We start from the raw sequence: 20,423 nt of genomic DNA, 5'->3' as shown, positions 1-20,423 counted from the left end.
TGAAGTTGTGTCTTTTTCTGCAGTTGGTATCAGTGGTAGAGAGCGAGTGTACATGGGATGGAGACAAGATTTCTACCTTCTCCCTTTGGATGGAGCAGGCTTTAGACAACATTTTTTGTCTTAGCCCAAGGCAACAGACAAAGCTAATACATTACTGGACCACCCTGGCAGTGCTAGATGCAGGTTAACACCCATCTTAGACACATACAAAAATCAGGGATTCCTACATACTACTCATCCAGCCATTCCACTATGGGCCTGGTCCGATGTTTATCGAAGTCAAAGTGCAGAGAGAAATTCCACTATGTCACCACCTTTTGCTCCAGGTGGTGGCAGAGAAGAGCCCTCTGCACCTGTAGTTCCTTGAGGAGATGCTGTCAGTCAGGAATACCTAAAATAGCTATAGACATTATGAGCCACGCTGACCAACCTGTCCATGTTTTCTCCATTTTACAGGCGCTCCCTCACTGTCAATCTGGGCGATAAGTAAAACAATAAGGATCCCATCCTAATCCACTCCCCATGCCCCACTGTCTTTTGATGCTTTCCTTTTTTAAGAAAATACAATGTACAATAGATTAATAGGAGGAAAATAATAAAGCTGACAACTGTGTTTTGCTTGGCCATTCGGTGCAACACAAAGAAAAATACCGAACAGGATACAGAGTGTATGAATTATCAGTTTACAGCTTGAATAACTTCTTTAGCTCTGGATTTCAAAGGTTTCCCTTTTTTGTAGCTGCTGGTTAGTACATTTGGAAGAGAGCCCAGATAACAGAAGACATCAGAAGTGAGATGATGTGAAGACAGACAGAATAAATGAGCTCAGAAGGCAAAAAAAATAAACTTGCTGGAAGTCTCACTGTAGTAGAACTTTTTTTTTTTAAAGGAAAAGATGACTAATTCGTCCAAGACTCAAGTGGTGAAAAGGAGTCCTTTAAAAAAAAGTGTGTGGGGGGGGGGAGGAACAAGTGCCCTTTTACTGAAGGGGGAACAGAGTGAAGTGAATAACAAATACTTATCTGAAACCCTGTTCAGGAATCGTCCAGCCACGATGCTTACTGTATACACACAACACAGGACCAACAACATATATAGCACTTCAGACAAATTACGCTGATATCCTGATATTGCATGCTAGCTTTATGAACATAATCCAGCTCTTAGTTACACCCATGAAGCCAAATCCTCATCTGGTGTAAATTGACATAGTTCGGCAGAGCTAGGCCAGTCGACACCAGCTGAGGTTTTGGCCCATCAAATTAAACGGTGTTGAATGGGTTAAAGTGAAAATAGAATCTGGCCCAAGGTGTGCTAGGGAGCCAAAATTAGGCACAGAAAATCAAAACTAACATGCTAGGACTGGATAAATACAACACACAAAAAGCAAAGAGTCACAGCTTTTAAAAGAAGACAAATCAAAATAAAATATATGCTGGTATTTGGAAAAACCTGGGTTTGGAAAACAGTGGGGTACAGGCAGGTTTATCTCAGAAATGACACTTCCTGAGATGATGGCATCATCACAACGCACATACCAGCCATTAATTTTAACTCTGGAAGAGCTGTGAAAAGCCTTGTACTTTGCATAAGGTAAAGTAGCAAGATTTAGACCACTATATGGAAAAAATAGTAGAAAGTATGGAATTAAAGCATGAGGATATTAAATATCCCTTCCCCCTTCCACCTCGTATACACCGCCCCCCCCCCCCAAAAAAGGGAAAAGAGCGATATGCAGCAAATCAGAAAAGTAAAATGTTTCCTTTATATTCCTCTTCCCTGATTTGCCAAACTGCAAACTCATATGAAAGTTCACTAGAGGTATTTACATGATTTGTTTCTTAAACTAATGACATATGAGGTCACGCTCATCCATGGTATTACTCCACTGGGTCAGATTTAACCCCAGGGATGCAGAGAGCTCTTTTTTTGAAGGACAGGGAAGTGGGATGAGAGCAGTGTCAGTCCTGGAGGTGACTGATGCTCCCTCTCATGCAGGATAAGAGAAATCCACATGGAGACTCTCCTTGGCAGTGGAAATGACGTGCTTGATTCTATATTACTCTGCCCCTTGTGTAGTCATTCGCACCAGTGCACAGTGAGTGGAAAAGTGAGCAAGATGCTACCAAATCAGAATGTTAGTGTTTTGCACCCACTTTGCACTGGTGTAAATGACTACACATGGGGCAGGCAACAGCAAATCAGGCCCAACAGGAGACTAATCTGGGTTCCAGGTATTTACAATATTGAGAAGTGGACAGATTCCAAGGTTTCAGCTGGGCTATTGACCATGCTGGGCTGGAAAGAAGGAAAGCTTGGCTCCTGGCCACCAGGAGGCAGGGTTGGGTAGGAAAGCTTGGAAGAAACTAGACTGGGGGCTCCCCTATGCCCAGCACCCTTGTTCAGCCCCCAACCTGTGCTTCTGATAGGACCTGTCTCTTCCCAATGCTGGTTCCTGACAACTCCTCCAGAGGAGGAACAAGCAGGGGAGGTGGGTCTTTGATCCATATTGGAGAAGAATTAGCACAGAGTTGTAAATTGCTTTGGAAATGAGGGTGGGGCCAGCACAGGTGCCGATTTTCCAAAGTGCCGGGGGTGCTGCTCTGCCCCAGGCCCTACTCCCACTTCACCCCTCCCCCAAGGCCCCACCCCCACCCGCCTCTTCCCGCCCCTGCTCCACCCCCACCCCGCCTCTTCCTGCCCAATTCCGCCCCCTCCTCCGAGCGCGCCACATCCTCGCTCCTCCCACCTTCCCCCTGAGCCTCCTGCATGCCGCAAAACAGCTGATCGCAGCGGACGCGAGGCGTGGGGAGGGAGGGGGAGGTGCTGATCTGCGGGGCCTGCGGGTTAGTGGGAGGCACTGGGGGGGAGCTGATAAGGGGGCTGCCAGTGGGTGCTCAACACCCACCATTTTTCCCCCATGGGTCCTCCAGCCCCAGAGCACCCACAGAGTTGGTACCTATGGGGGCCAGTGGCACTATCAAGCAGCATATGCCTCTGCCAGTTTAGAGGGCATGCATGCTTTCTGGCCTCTGGAGGGGGCTAAAAGGGGACAGAAAGTGGTCTCTTTTGATAGATGTTAGGTAAGAGGAAGGGGTCCTGCATTGGGTTGAAGCGCAAGAGAGGTCCCGACCCCAGTCAAGTTTACCACTGATATCACCTAACTAAGCACAAGGTTTGACTGCAATGTAGATGGGGCTATGCCCATATTTGAGTGTTCAAGCACATTTCACATTCGGTTTATGCCTTTATACAATATATTTCTGTATTTTAGGCATGAACCGCCTGATGTAGGAAAATGTTGACCCTGATTACCAAGAAAACCAATATGAAATTCTGAGTTGGGGCTTCCCCACACATCTACTTTCCTCTCTCTCTCTCTGATGCTAAGTATTCTTTTGGTGTTCAGGCCACACTTCTGCATTAAGAGTGTTTATTGGAGGTATGCAAGTGAAGAGGCCCCCTCAATTATCTTTAATACAGTCAACAGTCCATTCCTGAGCTTTCCTCACATGCACTAAAACAAAAAAATGTTCAGAATAAGAGTATGATCCATCGATCGCACTCTGAACATTAGTTTATGGTTCAGTGGTTCTGTTGACTCCCATACTTTAAACTGATTGAATTTCTTGCTGGCTGGTGTGCATGATATTATTCCCAAGGCTAATTCTTCACCACAAGCCCAAAGGAAGCCTTCAGACGCATAGCAAAAAGTGAACCTACTGACCTTGCGATTTGACAGTTCTTATAGACTTTGGGCTCTTGTTCAGCAGAAGTATAAAGAGGTTCACTTCATACATGTTGCCAGTGATGTTTGCTTATTCTCAAGCTATTTTATAGCCTCCTTAACAATAGTTATTTAAAAAAAAAAATCAGCATTCACCAGAGGTGAAAGTAAGCTGGTCCGGTCCGGCATACCAGTAAGAAAGCCAGTACACAGCCAACCGTACCGGGAGGGCCACTGATGGGGGGGAGCAAAAGGGGCAGATGCCCTAGGGCCCGGCGATTTAAATGGGCCTGGAGCTCCCAGCAGCAGCCAAAGCCCCCGGCCCTTTAAATCGCCGCCAGAGCCCCGGGGCTCCCGCACGCCGACGCCGCTACCGCTACTGCGCCAGAGGCCAGAGCCCTGGGACCTTTAAATCGCCGCCAGAGCCCCGGGGCTCCTGGCTGCCACTGCTACCCCGGGGCTCCAGTGGCGATTTAAAGGGCACGGGGCTCCGACAGTGATTTAAAGGGCCTGAGGTTCCCAGCCACTGCTACCGCTACCGCGCCAGCGGACAGAGCCCAGGGCCCTTTAAATTGCCGCCAGAGCCCCAGGCAGCACGAGCTAGGCCAGGGTTTCTCAACCAGGGGTCGCCGCTTGTGTAGGGAAACCCCCTGGCGGGCCGGGCCGGTTTGTTTACCTGCCCCGTCCGCAGGTCCGGCCGATCGTGGCTCCCACTGGCCACGGATCGCTGCTCCGTGCTAATGGGAGCTGCTGGAAGTGGCGGCCAGTAAGTCCCTCGGCCCGCGCCGCTTCCAGCAGCTCCCATTGGCCTGGAACAACAATCCGCGGCCAGTGGGAGCAGCGATCGGCCGGACCTGCGGACGGGGCAGGTAAACAAACTGGCCCGGCCCCCCAGGGGCTTTCCCTACACAAGCGGCAACCCCTGGTTGAGAAACCGTGAGCTAGGCAGTGCTGAAGGGCTGTCTGGGGGAGTCTGGCCCCAGCCCTGCCTCTTCCCCCCGAGGCCCTGCCCCTTCTGGGCACCCAGAGCCTCCCCCCACACACCTTGCTCAGGACCCTTGCCACCCTGCGTACCGGTAAGTCCGTTAAGTTACTTTCACCCCTGGCATGCAGCAACAGTGACCACACCACAGTGTCTGATATATTATGTGTGACACCATGTACGTCATATGCCACAGTGTGATAATTGTTGTTAAATTTAACTTTTTAAAGGCACCTGCTGTAGGAATCAACCTACAACAGAGCAAATGTATAGAAGACAAATAAATAAATAAAAAGGGCCAGTATCAGTGGGTGAGTCAGTGACTTTTCTAAGACACAGTGCCTCTGGATAAATTCTGCCCAGAGTAAGCATAGATAGATTACCACAAAAAGTAATTTGTAGAAAGAGAATAGAGTCTCTTTTTTCACTTCTAATGATTACAAAGGAATCTCACATCCTAATGTAAATTTGAAATATACCCCAGCCACCTAACATTTTTAATAGATAAAAGTTATGAATGGAAAGCTATCTGGAGAAGAAGACTATGCTCAGGTATTTGAATAGAAATGAGAGCAAGTATACTGACTCCAATAGTTAGAGGTGCCCAAAGTCTATTTCATTTTGCACACTCCATTGTCCTTATTTATATTGTTGTAACTTCAATATGTACAATGCAAACAGATTCAATCCTGAAGGCATTTTCAGTTTGGATTTCCTACATAGTGATCGTAAATCTGGAACAGGAAACTTCAAATCGTTAAAGTCACATATTTATAAAATCATATTCAATTAGGTTAGAAAAGTGCAATTTCTGTCATCATGTCATAAAAAGATGTGTTTTTCTCTCAGATCTACTATAAAGAAAAGCCCTCTATATTGTTACAGATAGGGGCTGTTTTCAATCAGTAACAAGGAGCAATCCAATTACAAGATGGTTTAGTGCAGTAACTGACTCCAGACTAATTTAATTTCTTTAGGTCTCTAAAGATCAATTGATCTGATTTGTTTCCCTCCCCACAGGCTGTTTAGGAAAAAGCAGACTTAAATACCTGGAAATGAAATCCAAAGCTTTGTCCACTTTCACACTACTTAGGTCATCCTGAAAACTTGCAGCTGATGATGAATGAGTGCTCTCTTGGCCCTTACATCATGGGATGCTTCACAGATTGGAGATCATTAAGATCACTGTGCAACATTTCAAATTATTCATGCATGCATATCTGCTTTGGGAAGCCCATGCATTGAATAGAAAATCTACTTGCAACATCTAGTCAAATTTTCAACTGGAAAGAGATGTGTGAATGTGTATTTGCCTTGCATATTCTTCTCCAGGACATAGATATAGAATAACAATATTGTTTATTTCAAGTGGTGGTCGTGTTGAAGCTATTTATTATTATAGCCAGACAAAACTCAAATTGCATCATTCAATCTATTACCTAAAATATTGTAATGCATGACTTTTAATGGGTGTCAAATATGAAAAAATTTATACTGCCTTATTATCCATTGCATGGGATCACTAGATCTTATTTTTCCTAATTCTTTTTCTTTCTGTCTGTCTTATTTAGCTGTCACCTTAGGACTGGGGTAGACAATAGGCAGGCCAAATCCGGACCGCCAGGCGCTTTTGAACAGACCCCAAAATCTTTTTATTTACTTAGTATTTTTTTTATTATTATTTTCCCTGGAGTCTGGACATTGACTATACCTTGACCAAGAAAGTTGGACCTTGACAAAAAATAGACTACCCATGCCTTGGGTGGTGCTATCATTGGCTATTATAAAAACATACTATACTATGATTGCAGATGTGCAGCTTACAGAAGTAACACTTATAGACATTACATTTCCTATTTTAACATGCTTGTGTATTTTAATGTCTATGAACAGAAAAAACCTTTTACAGTTCTGATCCATTAGAATAAGGATAGGGAATAAATAAAAATCCTCAACCAGCCTCTTATCAACACTCTTGTGTGTCACACTTTTACTGCCTTGCTACTTGATGTGTTGTGCAACAGTGTAATTTTTAAAATGCAGTAGGCCACTAATAAGAGGGAATCTTTCCCATTTAATTGAAAATAGATGTGAGCCAGCCATGGACTAAAGGAAAATCAGGAATCTGCTGTGGCTTCATGGTTTTCACATTCCATTTCTTGTATTCAAGGTATTACACTTGGATACCTTATCTTTGATGGCAGCATTCATGCCTGACCAGGATAGGCTGTCTCAGGCTCTGTTCTCACACTTCTCAATAATCAAAATGGCACTGTGGATTATGCTTCACTTCTCTGACTTCATGCCATGTGCTGTTATTTTAGGATGTCCTTTGTAAAAACTCCCTTCATAGCCAGCAGTTTCATCTCTATAGTCCCAATCACTTTATATGCTTGGAGGTGCCCAAGCATTTTCTATTGGCAGCCTATTCAGAATTACTCTCTCGTGCTCTTGTTGGGTCCTTTTGTGTTCCTTATTTGAGATGATTGCATTTAGTGTTGGAAAGGGATCATGTGGTAGTCCTCTTCTCTTCCTACTTTCATTTTTCAAACAAATCCAGTCACTGCAATTTGTTTACCCTAGTGTGCTGTTTTTATGACATGGTATGCTTTTTTAATTAGATGCACTTCAGTTTTTTCACTGCTCACTAAGGGTACGTCTATACTTACCCGCTGGTTCGGCGGCAAGCAATCGATCTTCTGGGATCGATTTATCGCGTCTTGTCTAGACGCGATAAATCGATCCCGGAAGTGCTCGCCGTCAACGCCAGTAATCCTGCTCCGCGAGAGGAGTAGGCGGAGTCGACGGGGGAGCCTGCCTGCCACGTGTGGACCCGCGGTAAGTACCTTTAAGTTCGAGCTAAGATACTTCGACTTCAGCTACGTTATTCACGTAGCTGAAGTTGCGTATCTTAGTTCGAACTGGGGGCTTAGTGTGGACCAGCCCTAAGACTTTCATTTGGGAAGCAGTTTTCACTAGCCCTGCAAATATTTCCTGTGTTATGCAAACACCATTTATCACAGTAACTGTTCTTTGCTTTAATTATCCATTATACCACTCGTAATTCAGCCTCTAATTCATCCGTCTAACTGTTTAAAGTCACATGACTTACATTACATACCTATGTAATAAAACTAATAGTCAATGGTCTTGCCTGACAGCCAGTTTCTTACACAAAAAATGTGCCTTTCCCCAAGTAATATTCTTGCTGGGATCAAAGCACTCCTGACATTTTGTAATGATTTCATATAGCAGTTTGCAATCCCCTTCATGATCACACAGGGATGAACTATAGATCAATGTTTCTCTACCTTTTTGATACCAGGGACCAGCTTGCTGCCTTCCTAAACTGTGTCAGGGAGATCTTAGGGACCGACGCCAGTCCATGGACCGGTCATTGAGAAACACTGCTGTAGATCATCAGTGCTTCTGAGACAGCCACACATAGGAGTGTAGACACTAGAGGATTTTATTCTCTCAGTCTTTTTCCAGTATCACTTGCTTCTAGGAAATTTTGAAAGTGCTGTAACCACCTCCTTCCGTTCTCGGTAAGATCCTCTTCCAGACTGAAGGAGTCTGGTGGCTTAATTTGATCCATTTCTGCCAAAATTTTAGTTTACATATGGCTCTATCTAACAAAGGCATGACCTAAAGGAGCACTGATAAGAAACTGAACTTTATTTCCTAGTCCTTCGCACCCAACATGGGTCTGGGTTAATGCCCTCGTCACATGACAGGGCTAAGTATCCACTGACTACAGAGGCAACTCATAGACACAAATGTCATAGCAGTCTCCAGACGCATTCTCCCCCCGAATGAAGCTTGCAGTACAATCTCAATTAAACAAAAGTGGTATCTCTGCCATCAAAGGGGGGTTATGGATTTGTATTGACAGCAGCACTTGCTGACTTCCGTATCTGGGACTTCTAAAACAGGCCACATGAAAGGTACACAAAGTGCTAGGAGCCAAAGGGGCAGAAATGTTAATGCAGTTTTAACAGTATATTTTGGGAAGCACTCATTTTCTTTTTCCTTATGGGGAACAATGGATAATACAAGGGCTTTTCTTTTTTTTTCTTTTTTTAACAGTACCATAGATCACAGTTCCCGGAGGCCCAGCTCATCACCTTCAATAGGACTGAATGGCATGATAAGAAGGACACTTTGCATTCTGCAGCTTAAGAAAAATGGAAGCCATAAAAGTGACCCCTTCAAGAAGCAGCATCAGAGAGAGGAATAGATCAGGCTCAACTGGAGCAGCTGTCAAGGCTCAAAACAGCTCAGTCATCATAAGGTTTATAAGTATTTTTAAAGGAGGTGGAGGAGACTTACTATATGCAACAAGATAACATTAAAATGCACAGCTTCTCAGGAGTTGAAAGGATGCTTTTTCCTACAAACTCTCTCTTCCCTTTATCTTATCTGCATGGAAAGTAAACAGAAAGTCCCCATTACCTCTCGATATCAGTGAGTCTGGAAGAGTCCCGAAATCCTTTAGCAAAAGGGTTGCTGTCAATTTTCAGCTTGGTTATCTGGAAACACAGAAAAGAGCAACACAACATGACTGTGACACGAAGGTATTGCAGTGTACAAAGTGTTAACCAACCCATCCTCATGACCTCACAGCTATGTGTATCCACATTCCCATTTCTTTTATGACTACTCTCTGGGCTGGATCGAGCAAATATGGGGGCTTCTGTGAAGCCACTGAATTGGCACCACCAGCGTCAAAGCTCAAGATTCACAGTTTGATTCTCCTCTCATACCAGGATAAAAAAGGAGTCGCTCCACTGAAGTCAATGGAATTAAACTTGTGTAAAACTGATGGAAGTGAGAGGATAAATCAGGCTTCCTTCATCTGTCCGAAAGTCCTGTGTCATGATAGCTGACAAGGCAGGGCCAAGTCATGGGTCCAAAAGGGTTGTGTGTATTAATGGAGGGAGTTAGGGGAATAGTAGATTTAAACAGGAGCAGGGGGAGCCTGTGAGGTGTCCCATATGTGGCTATGGTAAAGAGGGAAATATTTTGATTCTAAAGGAGTCTCAAGCTATTGTCTCCAAAACAATCTCCATCAGGACAAAGCAGGTCATACATGAGCAGTAAACACCATATTGGCATTGGAACCTACTTTGGTGGGGCGGGGCCCACAACCTTTTAAAGCATTGTCTCAAGCAGCCCCGACAATTTTGACTTTAATACAACTGGTCCAAGTCAACCCTAATAAACCACACACAGAGACACTGGCACTGTTTTGTACAGAGAAGGGGGAAAACATCACAGTTAAAATCAGATTTGGAAAGGTTGAGTTAAAAGAGTGACCCTACTAAAACAATTACTGTCTTAAGAGATCAGACGTCTTACAACCAAAACTTTCTCCCCTTCTTCAAATTCAGCTACTGGCTTAAACAGTGACAGCCTCTCATTTTCAAAAGGAATGTGCAAGAAAGCTTCCTTTGAGAACCCCAACCTTCCTGGCTTAATCCTCAGAGCTGCTGAATGTCTTCCACACCTCTCAGGATCAGACCCTGTATATATATATAGAACATAAACACCCCCTATGGGCCTTATAGGCATTATTAGAGAAGACAGAGAAACCAGAAAATGCAAAGAACAGAACATAATAGGCAGGGGCTTTGTTCCAGAAGCAACTGTGGGGAAAAAAGGTAGAATTTGTGTTTGTTGCCATTTAATGTGATTAAAACTTGTCTAGGAGCTCTTTAAATATGTATTGCTCTTATAGCAAAATGATGTTATGCAGGCAGATGCAGATGCCATTTTCTGCCAACAATGCTATATGAAAATCCATGTATATTTATATAGTCATGTAAAATATGGGTGTAAGAGTGTCATAAGGGGTAGGAACAGAATAAGGAGAGATGCTCTTTTGGCCAAGGTATCCCCAGCTCTTCAAGACTTAAAAGGAAAAACTGCAGTCATCCTGAGAAACCAATAAAGTTGCTTTGGCTTACACCAGGGATGTATTTGCCTTCCAGTATAACTATTTGAGTTATACTGTCCAGTAAATTTTGTCCCCCGCTGTCGTACTGCCTGCTGAGTCATTGTAAAGAATTCTTTGTGTATCCATCTACCCAAAATTGTCATCAACGGTTTCAATTGGTTTTGTGATAAAACTGATCAAATCTGTATTTTTGCTTTCAATAGGCAGATTCAGTGCTTAAAATTTGGAAGGATGCAACAAAATTCAGATTTGCCAAATATACTTTGCCCTGGTGGAATTAAAAGCTACTGGAAGTAAGGATTTGAAGCCTGATCCTGGGAAATGTTGAGCATCTCTCACAAAGCTGTGAGTGCCATCAGCTCGAGTTGAAGCCAATGAGAGTCCAGGGCACACAGAATTTCCTATGTAAACAGAGATTAGCACCACTGAAGAATCATCACCAATTTCATCCTGGCCTCCATCATAAAAGGCCTGTGGTATATTGGTCACCGCTTTGCTTATAAAAATGGGCCTTGAAAGTTCAGAAATTAAAACAAGCAATTCCAACTCCCTGAATGGTCACATGCTTTCACAGAGCAAGGATATTTTAGTGCTGGGCGACTCATCTGAAACCAGACAAGATTACAGTCAAATCTGACTCTCCATTCTGAGAGACCGCTCTTCTGGGCAGGAAGTCAGAAGAGTGGGAAGGAAGGCTTATGAAAACTAGGGGAAGCAAAGGAGGACTGATTTTTTTTTTCAAGTTGCTGTCTACATTATACAAATTCAAGGTGTGGTCTAGTGGTCTGACTACAACACGTCTGGGAACTAGGAACTACAAATATATAGGCAGCCTAGTCTAGTAGATAGTGCACCGGACTGCAGTCAGGAGACCTGGGGTGAAATCCTGGCTCCATTGATGGCAATGGCAAAACTCCCATTGACATCAGTGTGGTCTGGATTTCACCTTCTGTCACTGACCTGCTGTGTGACCTTAAGCAAGTCACTTCACCTCTCTGTGCTGTTGTTTCCTCTCTTACTCCTTGTCTGGTCTATTTAGAGTTCAAGCTTTTGGGGGCAGGGACTGACTATGCGTGTTTATGAGGACAAAGAGTTACAGTGTGTTAGTATGGGTTATTCAAGCACAATGGGGCCCCAATCTCAGTTGGGGCCATTAGGCATTCCCATAATGCAAATAAATGATAATAACTAGCGTTGATTAGGAATGTTCCGATTAAACTTTTTTTTTTCCTTTGGAAAATGCTGATTTTTCAAAACCAAAACAGTGCATAGAAAAGGGTTGATCTCAACAAATCTCCCAATTCAAAACAGGTTTGCAATAAAGTTCAAATTTGTCAAAATTCCCCATTTTGACTTTTTGGAGGTTATATTTTTTTTAAAGGTCAAAATCAAAACAAAATGTTTTAATTAACCCAAACCAGGCTCATGAAAAATTTTTAGATTTAGATTTTTTTATCCCGATTTGAGACAGGACCCTTCCCCAAACACTACTTCTGACACTGACACATGGTGTAGGTTTGGGCAAATCAAGTCAACCAGAGGAACATCTTCCTCAGGATCACGGTGGATTCTCCATCACTGACAATTTGTAAATCAAGATTGGATGTTTTTCTAAAAGATCTGCTCAAGGAAGTATATGGGGGAAGTTCTATGGCCTGTGTTCTACAGAAGGGCAGATTGATAATCACAGTGGTCCCTTCTGGCTTTGGAATCTATGACTCCAGGAATCTTGAGGGAAACCTACTTAAACCTATTTTTGTGGCAATCAAATTGTCATTTCTCTAGTACTAATGACTTGGTATGACATCCCCCGAGTGAAACTTGTCCTATCTACCCATTCCGCATGAGACTCACAACCATTTCTGGTCTCATATAAAAATAACATTTATCCTCAGAGACTGTCTCACAAACAATCAGAAGAACATCTGCTAGAAAGCATTTAAAAATGAAATTTGACCTACAATTCAACTCTGTAGTAGTGGTTTGACTGTTAAACAAATGTATGCCCTTTAAATCTTAAAATATGAGATAGTTTGTTGAAAGTGTAATGTATTTAGCTTTTATCTAATAACCTGCAGAAATGTAATCAACCCCCCCTAAAACAGCAAGGAAAGAAATGGCAGAAATGAAAAAATGTTCCATTTTCATTAGTCATAAATAGAATGACAGTATCAATCTCTAGGGGTTCCAGAGATGTTCCATTGAGAAATTTTGCAGTATTCATTGTATGTACTTAGGGAAGTTTTGTTTAGAAATGGCCATAATCTAAATGTCAATGATAAGCACCAATCTATTGTACAGAAGTAAATTCCAGTTTTAAATTGGATTTTTAAAATTTGGCTGATTTCTACAGAAAGTCAACTGAACGCCCTTTTCTAAATAAATTTCTTACTGGTGTATTATCAAGATTCTGCATGACTAATTTTCTTTTGCATTCAGTTATAAACCTGAGTTCATTGGATCATTGGAAGTTGGAACAGCCCCAAGGTGAACTGAAATGGTTAATTTGAAAAGTGCTAAAGAATAATGGGCCACAGCTTTATACACATAGAAATAAAGATAACTAAAAGGTTTGTTTCTATAACCTTTACTCATGAATAATCCTTATTGTTCTATGAGTAGCTGTTGTTCTATGAATCCATTGATGTTATTAGCAGGGGCGCTGGAACAGTTTGTACAGTGGAGGTGCTGAGAGCCATTGAACCAAACTGTAAACCCTGGATATAATGGAAACCACTTCAAGCCAGGGGATGCGGCAGCACCTCCCACACCCCGAGTTCCAGTACCTATGGTTATTAGAACTACACATGTATATACGGCTTACTCTTGAATGGAAAGCGAGCAGGATCAGGACCAAAGAGAGGAAAAAAGTCCTTGAGAGCTCTCTTACGTCAGAGAGTCGTCTATGCTAAATTAAAAGGAGGAATTTATTAGCACAGAGAACTTTAGACAAGTTAATGAGAGTTCTAAAAATGATCTAGCATCACACTCACCAACTGATTCTGGTAGGCAGTGACTGCTGTAAAAACTGTCTCTGGAAAGATAAACGTCCTGAACTCTTCAGATTTCAGATTTAGCAAGGAGGCGGTGTGGTCTTTCTTCTTAATGATGTGCACCCTGGGCTGGTACTTGTGCATGGAGTTCAAAATGATCTGAAGCAAAGAGTTACAAAAGGTTGTCCTGAGTTTAAGATTAAGACAAATTGAACAGAACATGACTGTAAAAAGCCAGTGCACATTAAAGTTACAGGGCTACACCATGGCAGCGGAAATGTAGATATGTAGGGGCTGATTGGCAGAGGTGCTGAGCACTCCCGCTTCTTTTGACTTCAATGGGTGCTCACTTCTGATAACCAGGCCATTAGAGCGTAAATTTCAGAAAATGGCCTCCTTTTATGCGTGCGCAAAACTCCTGAGCACACTCTCTCCAAGAATTAACTCTCATTCATTCAGGAGCTAGGTCTGACACGTGCACATTCTATCACTTATGTGCAAGGGTGTTTGAAGTTATTAACTGCCTATGCAGGTTTGAGTGCTTCAAAAGTGTGCGCACAGGAGCGGGCAACTGCAAAGTTGTGCGTGCACAAAATGATGCCAGCCTGTGGCCCCTTTGGAAAAATAAATCAGGTCCTTATGGTGCAAACCTGGCTTTTACAGCAGCTTATCCTATATACTCAAATCTGACTGCTAAACTAACAGAAATGAAAAAGCAGAGGAGGACCAGGAGTAATACATCGAAAGCAATATTTGTTGCAAATTTTGCCATTTTTCTTCATTAATATTTGCTTGTGGGAAAAAAAGCCATTCTTGTCTAATCCTCCAACTAACTGACTTCAGTGCCCACTGAAACCATAGGAAAGACACCCATTCACTTCAGTTGGCATCGGACTAAGTTCTATTTGCCCAGCTCTAATCACAATACTAGAATATAAAAATGAAATGTAGAGTTAGATTTGCACCATTTTTCGTTTTAAATAAAAATCACAGTTTTGAGACTAAACTGGCAGTGGGATTGGGTAGTTCCGTTTCACAGGGCTGCAAGGAGGTCACAGGATATTCTGTACATCATCTGGAATAGCTAATCTACATTCAAAGACAAGTATTAAACTGAAAGTCAACAGGAGAAATGCAGTCTTTCTTGATAACTCAGTAAATAATGCAGGTTGCATATTGTATTACAGCTGTGCTCTTGCATCAGCTTTGTTACATTAGTAGATTCCTATTGTACCTTTTTCTTCTCCCATTCGGCCATGTACTGCTCTGACTTGTACTCTGATTTCAGTGGGGTTGCACATGTACAACGGAGAGCAGAATTTAGTGCATTACAATCATCATGAGAATGAGACATCGTTTTAGTGCTCGGTGTAGTATGCAAACGTTTACCATTTCAGTATTCTTCCTGACTCACCTCATTGGCTTGCACTCTATTTCTGCATTGATTTTAAGCTCCTTGCTCTCACCTTCAAGACACTGCACAATACATCACCTCATCTACTTCTCTGCCCTTCTCCCACTTCCCTTTCCATCCCCTATGCTGCTCCAAAGTTTCTCACCTCACTGCTCTTTTGTCTTCTTTGTCCACTCCCAACTGTGTGTCACTCTTAGCCCTCCAGTTAGTGCACTTCAGTGCCCCTCTCTCTTCTTGCATACAAAACTTTCATAATCAACCTGGTTCATGAAGTGTATCAGCCATAAAGAAACACTGTACTCTGCGCCCAGTTCAAAAGTGATGTAAATGATAGTGTAAGTCAGTATTTCTCAAATGTATTTAATTGAACCCCCCCTTCTTTGGGTCTGTAGTTGTATATGCCCCTCCTCCCCACTGCCGCCACACAAGTGCATATACCTTAGGTGCACATGTATACTACTCTGTGTATGCCAGACAGAGACAAGTCAACGCATGTATGTACTAGTTGAACAGTGAATGTGGCAAGGCTCATAGATATTAGATCTGGGTGAATACTGCAAATAAGTGTCCACTACTATTTATTCACAATTATAGGTTGAGATTTTCAAAATAGCTTCAGTGAGTTAGGCACCCATTATCCATTGAAGAGAGTTAGTGTCTAACTCCCATAGGCTGCTTTAATCATTACAGCTGGGATTTTCACTGTTAAGCCACGTTGACACCCTGTGTGTGCATTTTCTGTGAACACGCATGCAATCAAGTTTCTCTAGCACAAATGCCATGCAAGAGTTATACTCAGAGCTGGTCTAATCAGGGAACAGAAACAATACCATGTGAAATATGTAACCAATCACAGTGAAGCATAAGTACACAACATTTTACTAACTTTTTTAAATAACTTTGAGAAAAATTGTTCACTAACGTTCCAAAAATAGAAAGAAAGGCAAGAGTGTTCAACATATTATTTCTGTAAATTACTCACTTAGCTCTAAGACGTAATCCAGAGACATACATACAAATGCAGAGTTTCACTGTGTGTTTCCTTGCAACAAACTTTATGTCATGCATGCAATGATAAGACTACTGCCCAGGGCATAGACTGAATATAAATAGTGCCATCACTGTTGTGTTATGCATACTAAGAATACAAGTCCAGAAGTCTCAGAATAAGAGAAGAAAAACAAATGCTAAGCTTAAAATAAAAAAAGTCCATTTCTTCACTTCAGGTGGATTCTGTTTCAGAAAAAGAACCCTTCTAGAAATAGAACACCCCACCACTCTCCATCCTTTAACAACAAAAAGTGTCTTTCAGAGGATGGAGAGAACAAGTGACCATAACAAATGGGAGTTAGCGTAATTCCAACTTTTGTATCTAAAAACCTAAAATATTAAGGCATTTTAAGGCCATTAAGACTCCCTCATGAGCCAACATGGCTTGTCAAATGCAATGAACATTTTAATAGGCCAAATAAGAGAACCAGTCAGAGAAAAGGAGCTTTTTAAATTCAAAGGTACCATTTCAGAAGGCCTAAAAATCAAACCTGCTCAACTCCAAAATATCATTGCCATAATTCAAAGAACCATCTGTTTCAAAGGCTTCATAGAATTAATTTGTTTCATAGGTCTATACCAGGGATGGGCAAACTACGGCCCGCGGGACTGTCCTGCCCGGCCCCCAAGCTCCTGCCCCGGGAGGCTAGCCCCCAGCCCCTCCCCTGCTGCCTCTCCTCCCCCACAGCCTCAGCTCGCTCACTCCGCCACCAGCGCAATGCTCTGGGCGGCGGGGCTGTGAGCTCCTGGGGCAGCGCAGCTGCAGAGCCCAGCCTGACCCGGTCTCTGTGCTGCGCGGTGGTGGCGGTGGCGGCAGCGTGGCCCAGCTCCAGCCGAGCGGCGTGGCTGTAGCACCGCCAGCCACCGGTGCTCCAGGCACCACGGTAAGGGGGCAGGGAGCAGGGGGGGTTGGATACAGGGCAGGGGAGTTCGGGGTGGTGGTCAGAGGGCAGGGAGGAAACAGGGGGTTGAATGGGGGCAGGGGTCCCGGGGGCAGTCAGGAAGGAGGGGGGGTTGGATGGGGCAGCAGGGGGCAGTCAGGGGCAGAGGTTCCGGGGGCAGTCAGGGGACAGGGAGAAGGGGAGGTTAGATGGGGCAGGGGTCCCGGGGGGGCCGTCAGGAATGAGAGGAGGGGTTGGATGGGATGGCGGAGATTTGGGGGCAGTCAGCGGACAGGGAGCGGGGTGTGCGGATGGGGGAGGGGTCCTGGGGGGGGCAGATAGGAGGTGGGGGCCAGGCCACGACCCCCTCCCCTGACCAGCCCTCCATACAATTTACGAAACCTGATGCAGCCCTGAGACCAAAAAGTTTGCTGCCCGCCCCTGGTCTATACAGTATCTGGTGATGGTATTTACATATTGACAATTACTCTAATATGAAAGGACACAAAAAATAAATGGAGAGTGTTCTAAAATAAATACATAGACCAATATGTTCTTCCCACAACATTTGGAGCTGGTACTACAGTCCTTGTTTGGCACTGGATGTAAACAGGAGTACTGCATGCAACAGGGATGTATTGTCAGGTCCTTTGTCTTTGGTCAGATCTTCCTTTATGAGAATGCCATCATCTTGTGGTATATTGGTGCCTAGCAGATTTAGGATCAGACTCTAGTGGTTCCCTGCACAGATGAGCAAGAAAAGAGGAAAGTTCTCTGCCTTGTTTCTCTGATTACCCACCTGTGCAGGGGGTAGTCATGATCCCAGTGGTTGTATTCCTTGATGCAAGATTTGAGGGAGTCATAGTACTGGCCATGTTACTACACACTGCAAAAAGGGTATGCATGGGTGAGGGTGTGGACAGGACCATCCTGTTACATGCTCTAGTTAACCAAATGAAGGGGAGAGCACAGACTGTACCTCCAAAAAGGAGGCAGAGGTGCTGTCTCCAGCACCACCAGAGGCATTCTCATTGCCTCACTCTCGTCAGGTAGAGTGGCTGCAGCCACTTCCACTAAGGCTGTGTCTACACTACAGACCTTACAGCAGCACAGCTGTACTGCTGTAAAGTCTCCCGTGTAGCTGCTCTATGCCAATGGGAGAGAGCTCTCCTGGTGGCATAATTAAACCACCCTCAACAAGCAGCAGTAGTGAAACTTATGTCAGTCAGTTGTGTGGGGTTTTTCTCACACACCTGACCGACAAAAGTTTTAACAACAAAAGTGCTAGTGGAGACAAAGCCAAATTGAGGACACATCCACACCCCTCCCAAACATGTTGCTGTTCCTTTGAAAGTCACAATCTGGCCCTTAATAATTTCACAAGGTGATGACATTAACAGCTCTCATAGCTATTCTATCGGACTATTTGCTACATCAGTGTGTACTCTTTGTGCAGGATTGTCCCCTTGTCTGGTATTCACAGAAGTGGGTTTCACTATAACGTGATCATTTGCAGCATTAGCTCAGGAAAGTGATTTTTTTTTAAATGAACTGCCTTGCATTTACAAAAAATATATTTGTTACAGCACGTAGATTGTCAGATTATATATATATATATATATATATATATATATATATATATATATATATATATATATATAAATAAATGTCTTAGATCATTTAAGAAAATAAATGCCTCACTCTTACGGTGAATTCCACACAAGGGCATCCCTTTACCCTCCTGGAGCCTCACTGATGTCAGTGCTCTATGAATGCACAACATTCAGCCACACAGATCTCATTGCAGGATCAAGACCTTAGGGCATGATCCTATGCTCATTGAAGTCAATGGCAAAACAAAAACAAAAAATCGGCTTTGCTTCTAGAGATCTCTTATGGAACATGAGCAAAAAACAAAAACATGTTAGCCAGAAAAAAAGGGGGGGGGCGGTTTAAAGAAAAATATACCTACAGCTCTTTAGAAAAGAATTGTGTGTTGGCATCCGTTCTTTTCTTTTTTCTTTTTTTTTTTTGCTTTCAGGAGGTATTGCCCATGAAAATGCTTTGGCTCAACCCTGCTGTCCCTAAAACTCTCATTCATATTGGAAATATTCCTACTGGACAATTCAGACAACGACCTGCTTTATCAAACACTCTACAAAAGCAGTAAATAACCCACTGTAGGAGGAGGGGGTCTCCAATGTCTGGTATCCCCATGCCTCAGTTTCCTTAGTCCGTATCTCACATGTCCCCTCCCTCCATGTTTTAATGTTCAAAACCAGCTCTCCCTTCCTGGGGTCTCACTTATTAACACTAATTTACATAGTCTAATTCTTGTACAGGAAACCCTCCCATCCTGAGCCTACTCTTCAGGCTTGGGTTCCCTCAGGACTTCTTCCCACCAAGTTAGACAACTCACAAGGTCTTAAGCCTTCCCATGAAAAGGCTCCCCAGCAGAGAGTCACTGCTGATCCTCCCCCAACCAGGTCAGGCTCCCAACCACCTGCTCTCAGCCACATGCTTTCACTTTTCCAAGCCTCTTAACTTAGGAAGAAAACCTGGCACAGGTCAGAGTTGGGACTTAATCCCCTTAAAGTCCCAAATTCATCCTGTGACGCTCTGTGTTTAATTTATGTAAAGGTTGAGTGTTTCTATATCCAACACAATTGACTTTGGAGCAATTTTGTCTTTTTAACGTTACATCCTTTGTTTTAGTGTTGGATTAACCCTTCCTGATGTGTCAGGACTACAGTACTGACACCAAGACCAGTCCACTTTGGGTCAGCAAGTAAAAGACATGCCCCTGTTGAACCCCTCCCATGTAGATTGCTTAGGGCACTGACACCAAATTCAGCAGAGCGGGATTTGCAAGTATACATGACAAGGCACTGGGTAGTGTCTAAGAGATCAGAGCACTATCCAGTGGGGCAAGTCAAAGCAAAAGACAGATGGAAGCATATTAGGCAAAACCATGTGTGTCCCTTTTCTCTTCTCTTTGACACTGGACATTTGCCCCTCATTTAAGTCTGGATTCTGCCCCTTTGTTGATAGCAGTGGAAGCGGGATCAGAACACTATGATGATCTGGGAATTACCCCATCCATCACATTGATAAATTAATATACAAATGATAAATCATGGAAGCTAAAGATAGTTCTTTTTTTACAAGCTGTCTATGGCCTTAGACTGCAATGGGTAATGCCACACATTTCCCACACAAGGTAAATGTGACACTGATGAAAGGTGTTGAATTCACAAGCCAGGGAGTCTGAAGTCATCTGATTATCTACAGAAGAGGACAAACCAATGAGTACAAACTTTCCCACAAGCCTCTGCCACTGACATGAAGGGACCGCCTGTAAAGGTGGAAGGGTGGGTCAGTCTCAAAGCCCATTTGCACTTTTGCCATTGGGATCAG

General features: G+C 43.4%; 1 protein-coding gene across 1 annotated transcript in view; it reads right to left on the bottom strand.

Annotated features, from left to right (window-relative positions):
- TBX20 (T-box transcription factor 20) overlaps positions 1 to 20,423 on the bottom strand; it is a 44,725-nt gene that overhangs the window by 10,571 nt on the left and 13,731 nt on the right. Inside the window, exons 5-6 of the mRNA XM_065399363.1 lie at positions 13,662 to 13,820; positions 9,165 to 9,241 (exon numbers count right to left, since the gene is read on the bottom strand). Coding sequence (XP_065255435.1) covers positions 9,165 to 9,241; positions 13,662 to 13,820 — 236 coding nt within the window. The remainder of the gene's footprint in view (positions 1 to 9,164; positions 9,242 to 13,661; positions 13,821 to 20,423) is intronic.

Source organism: Emys orbicularis, chromosome 2, assembly GCF_028017835.1.
Source record: "Emys orbicularis isolate rEmyOrb1 chromosome 2, rEmyOrb1.hap1, whole genome shotgun sequence".
NCBI classification, from domain to species: Eukaryota; Metazoa; Chordata; order Testudines; family Emydidae; genus Emys; species Emys orbicularis.
Note: the sequence above shows the minus strand (reverse complement) of the source record. Positions and strands in the feature narration are given on the sequence as shown.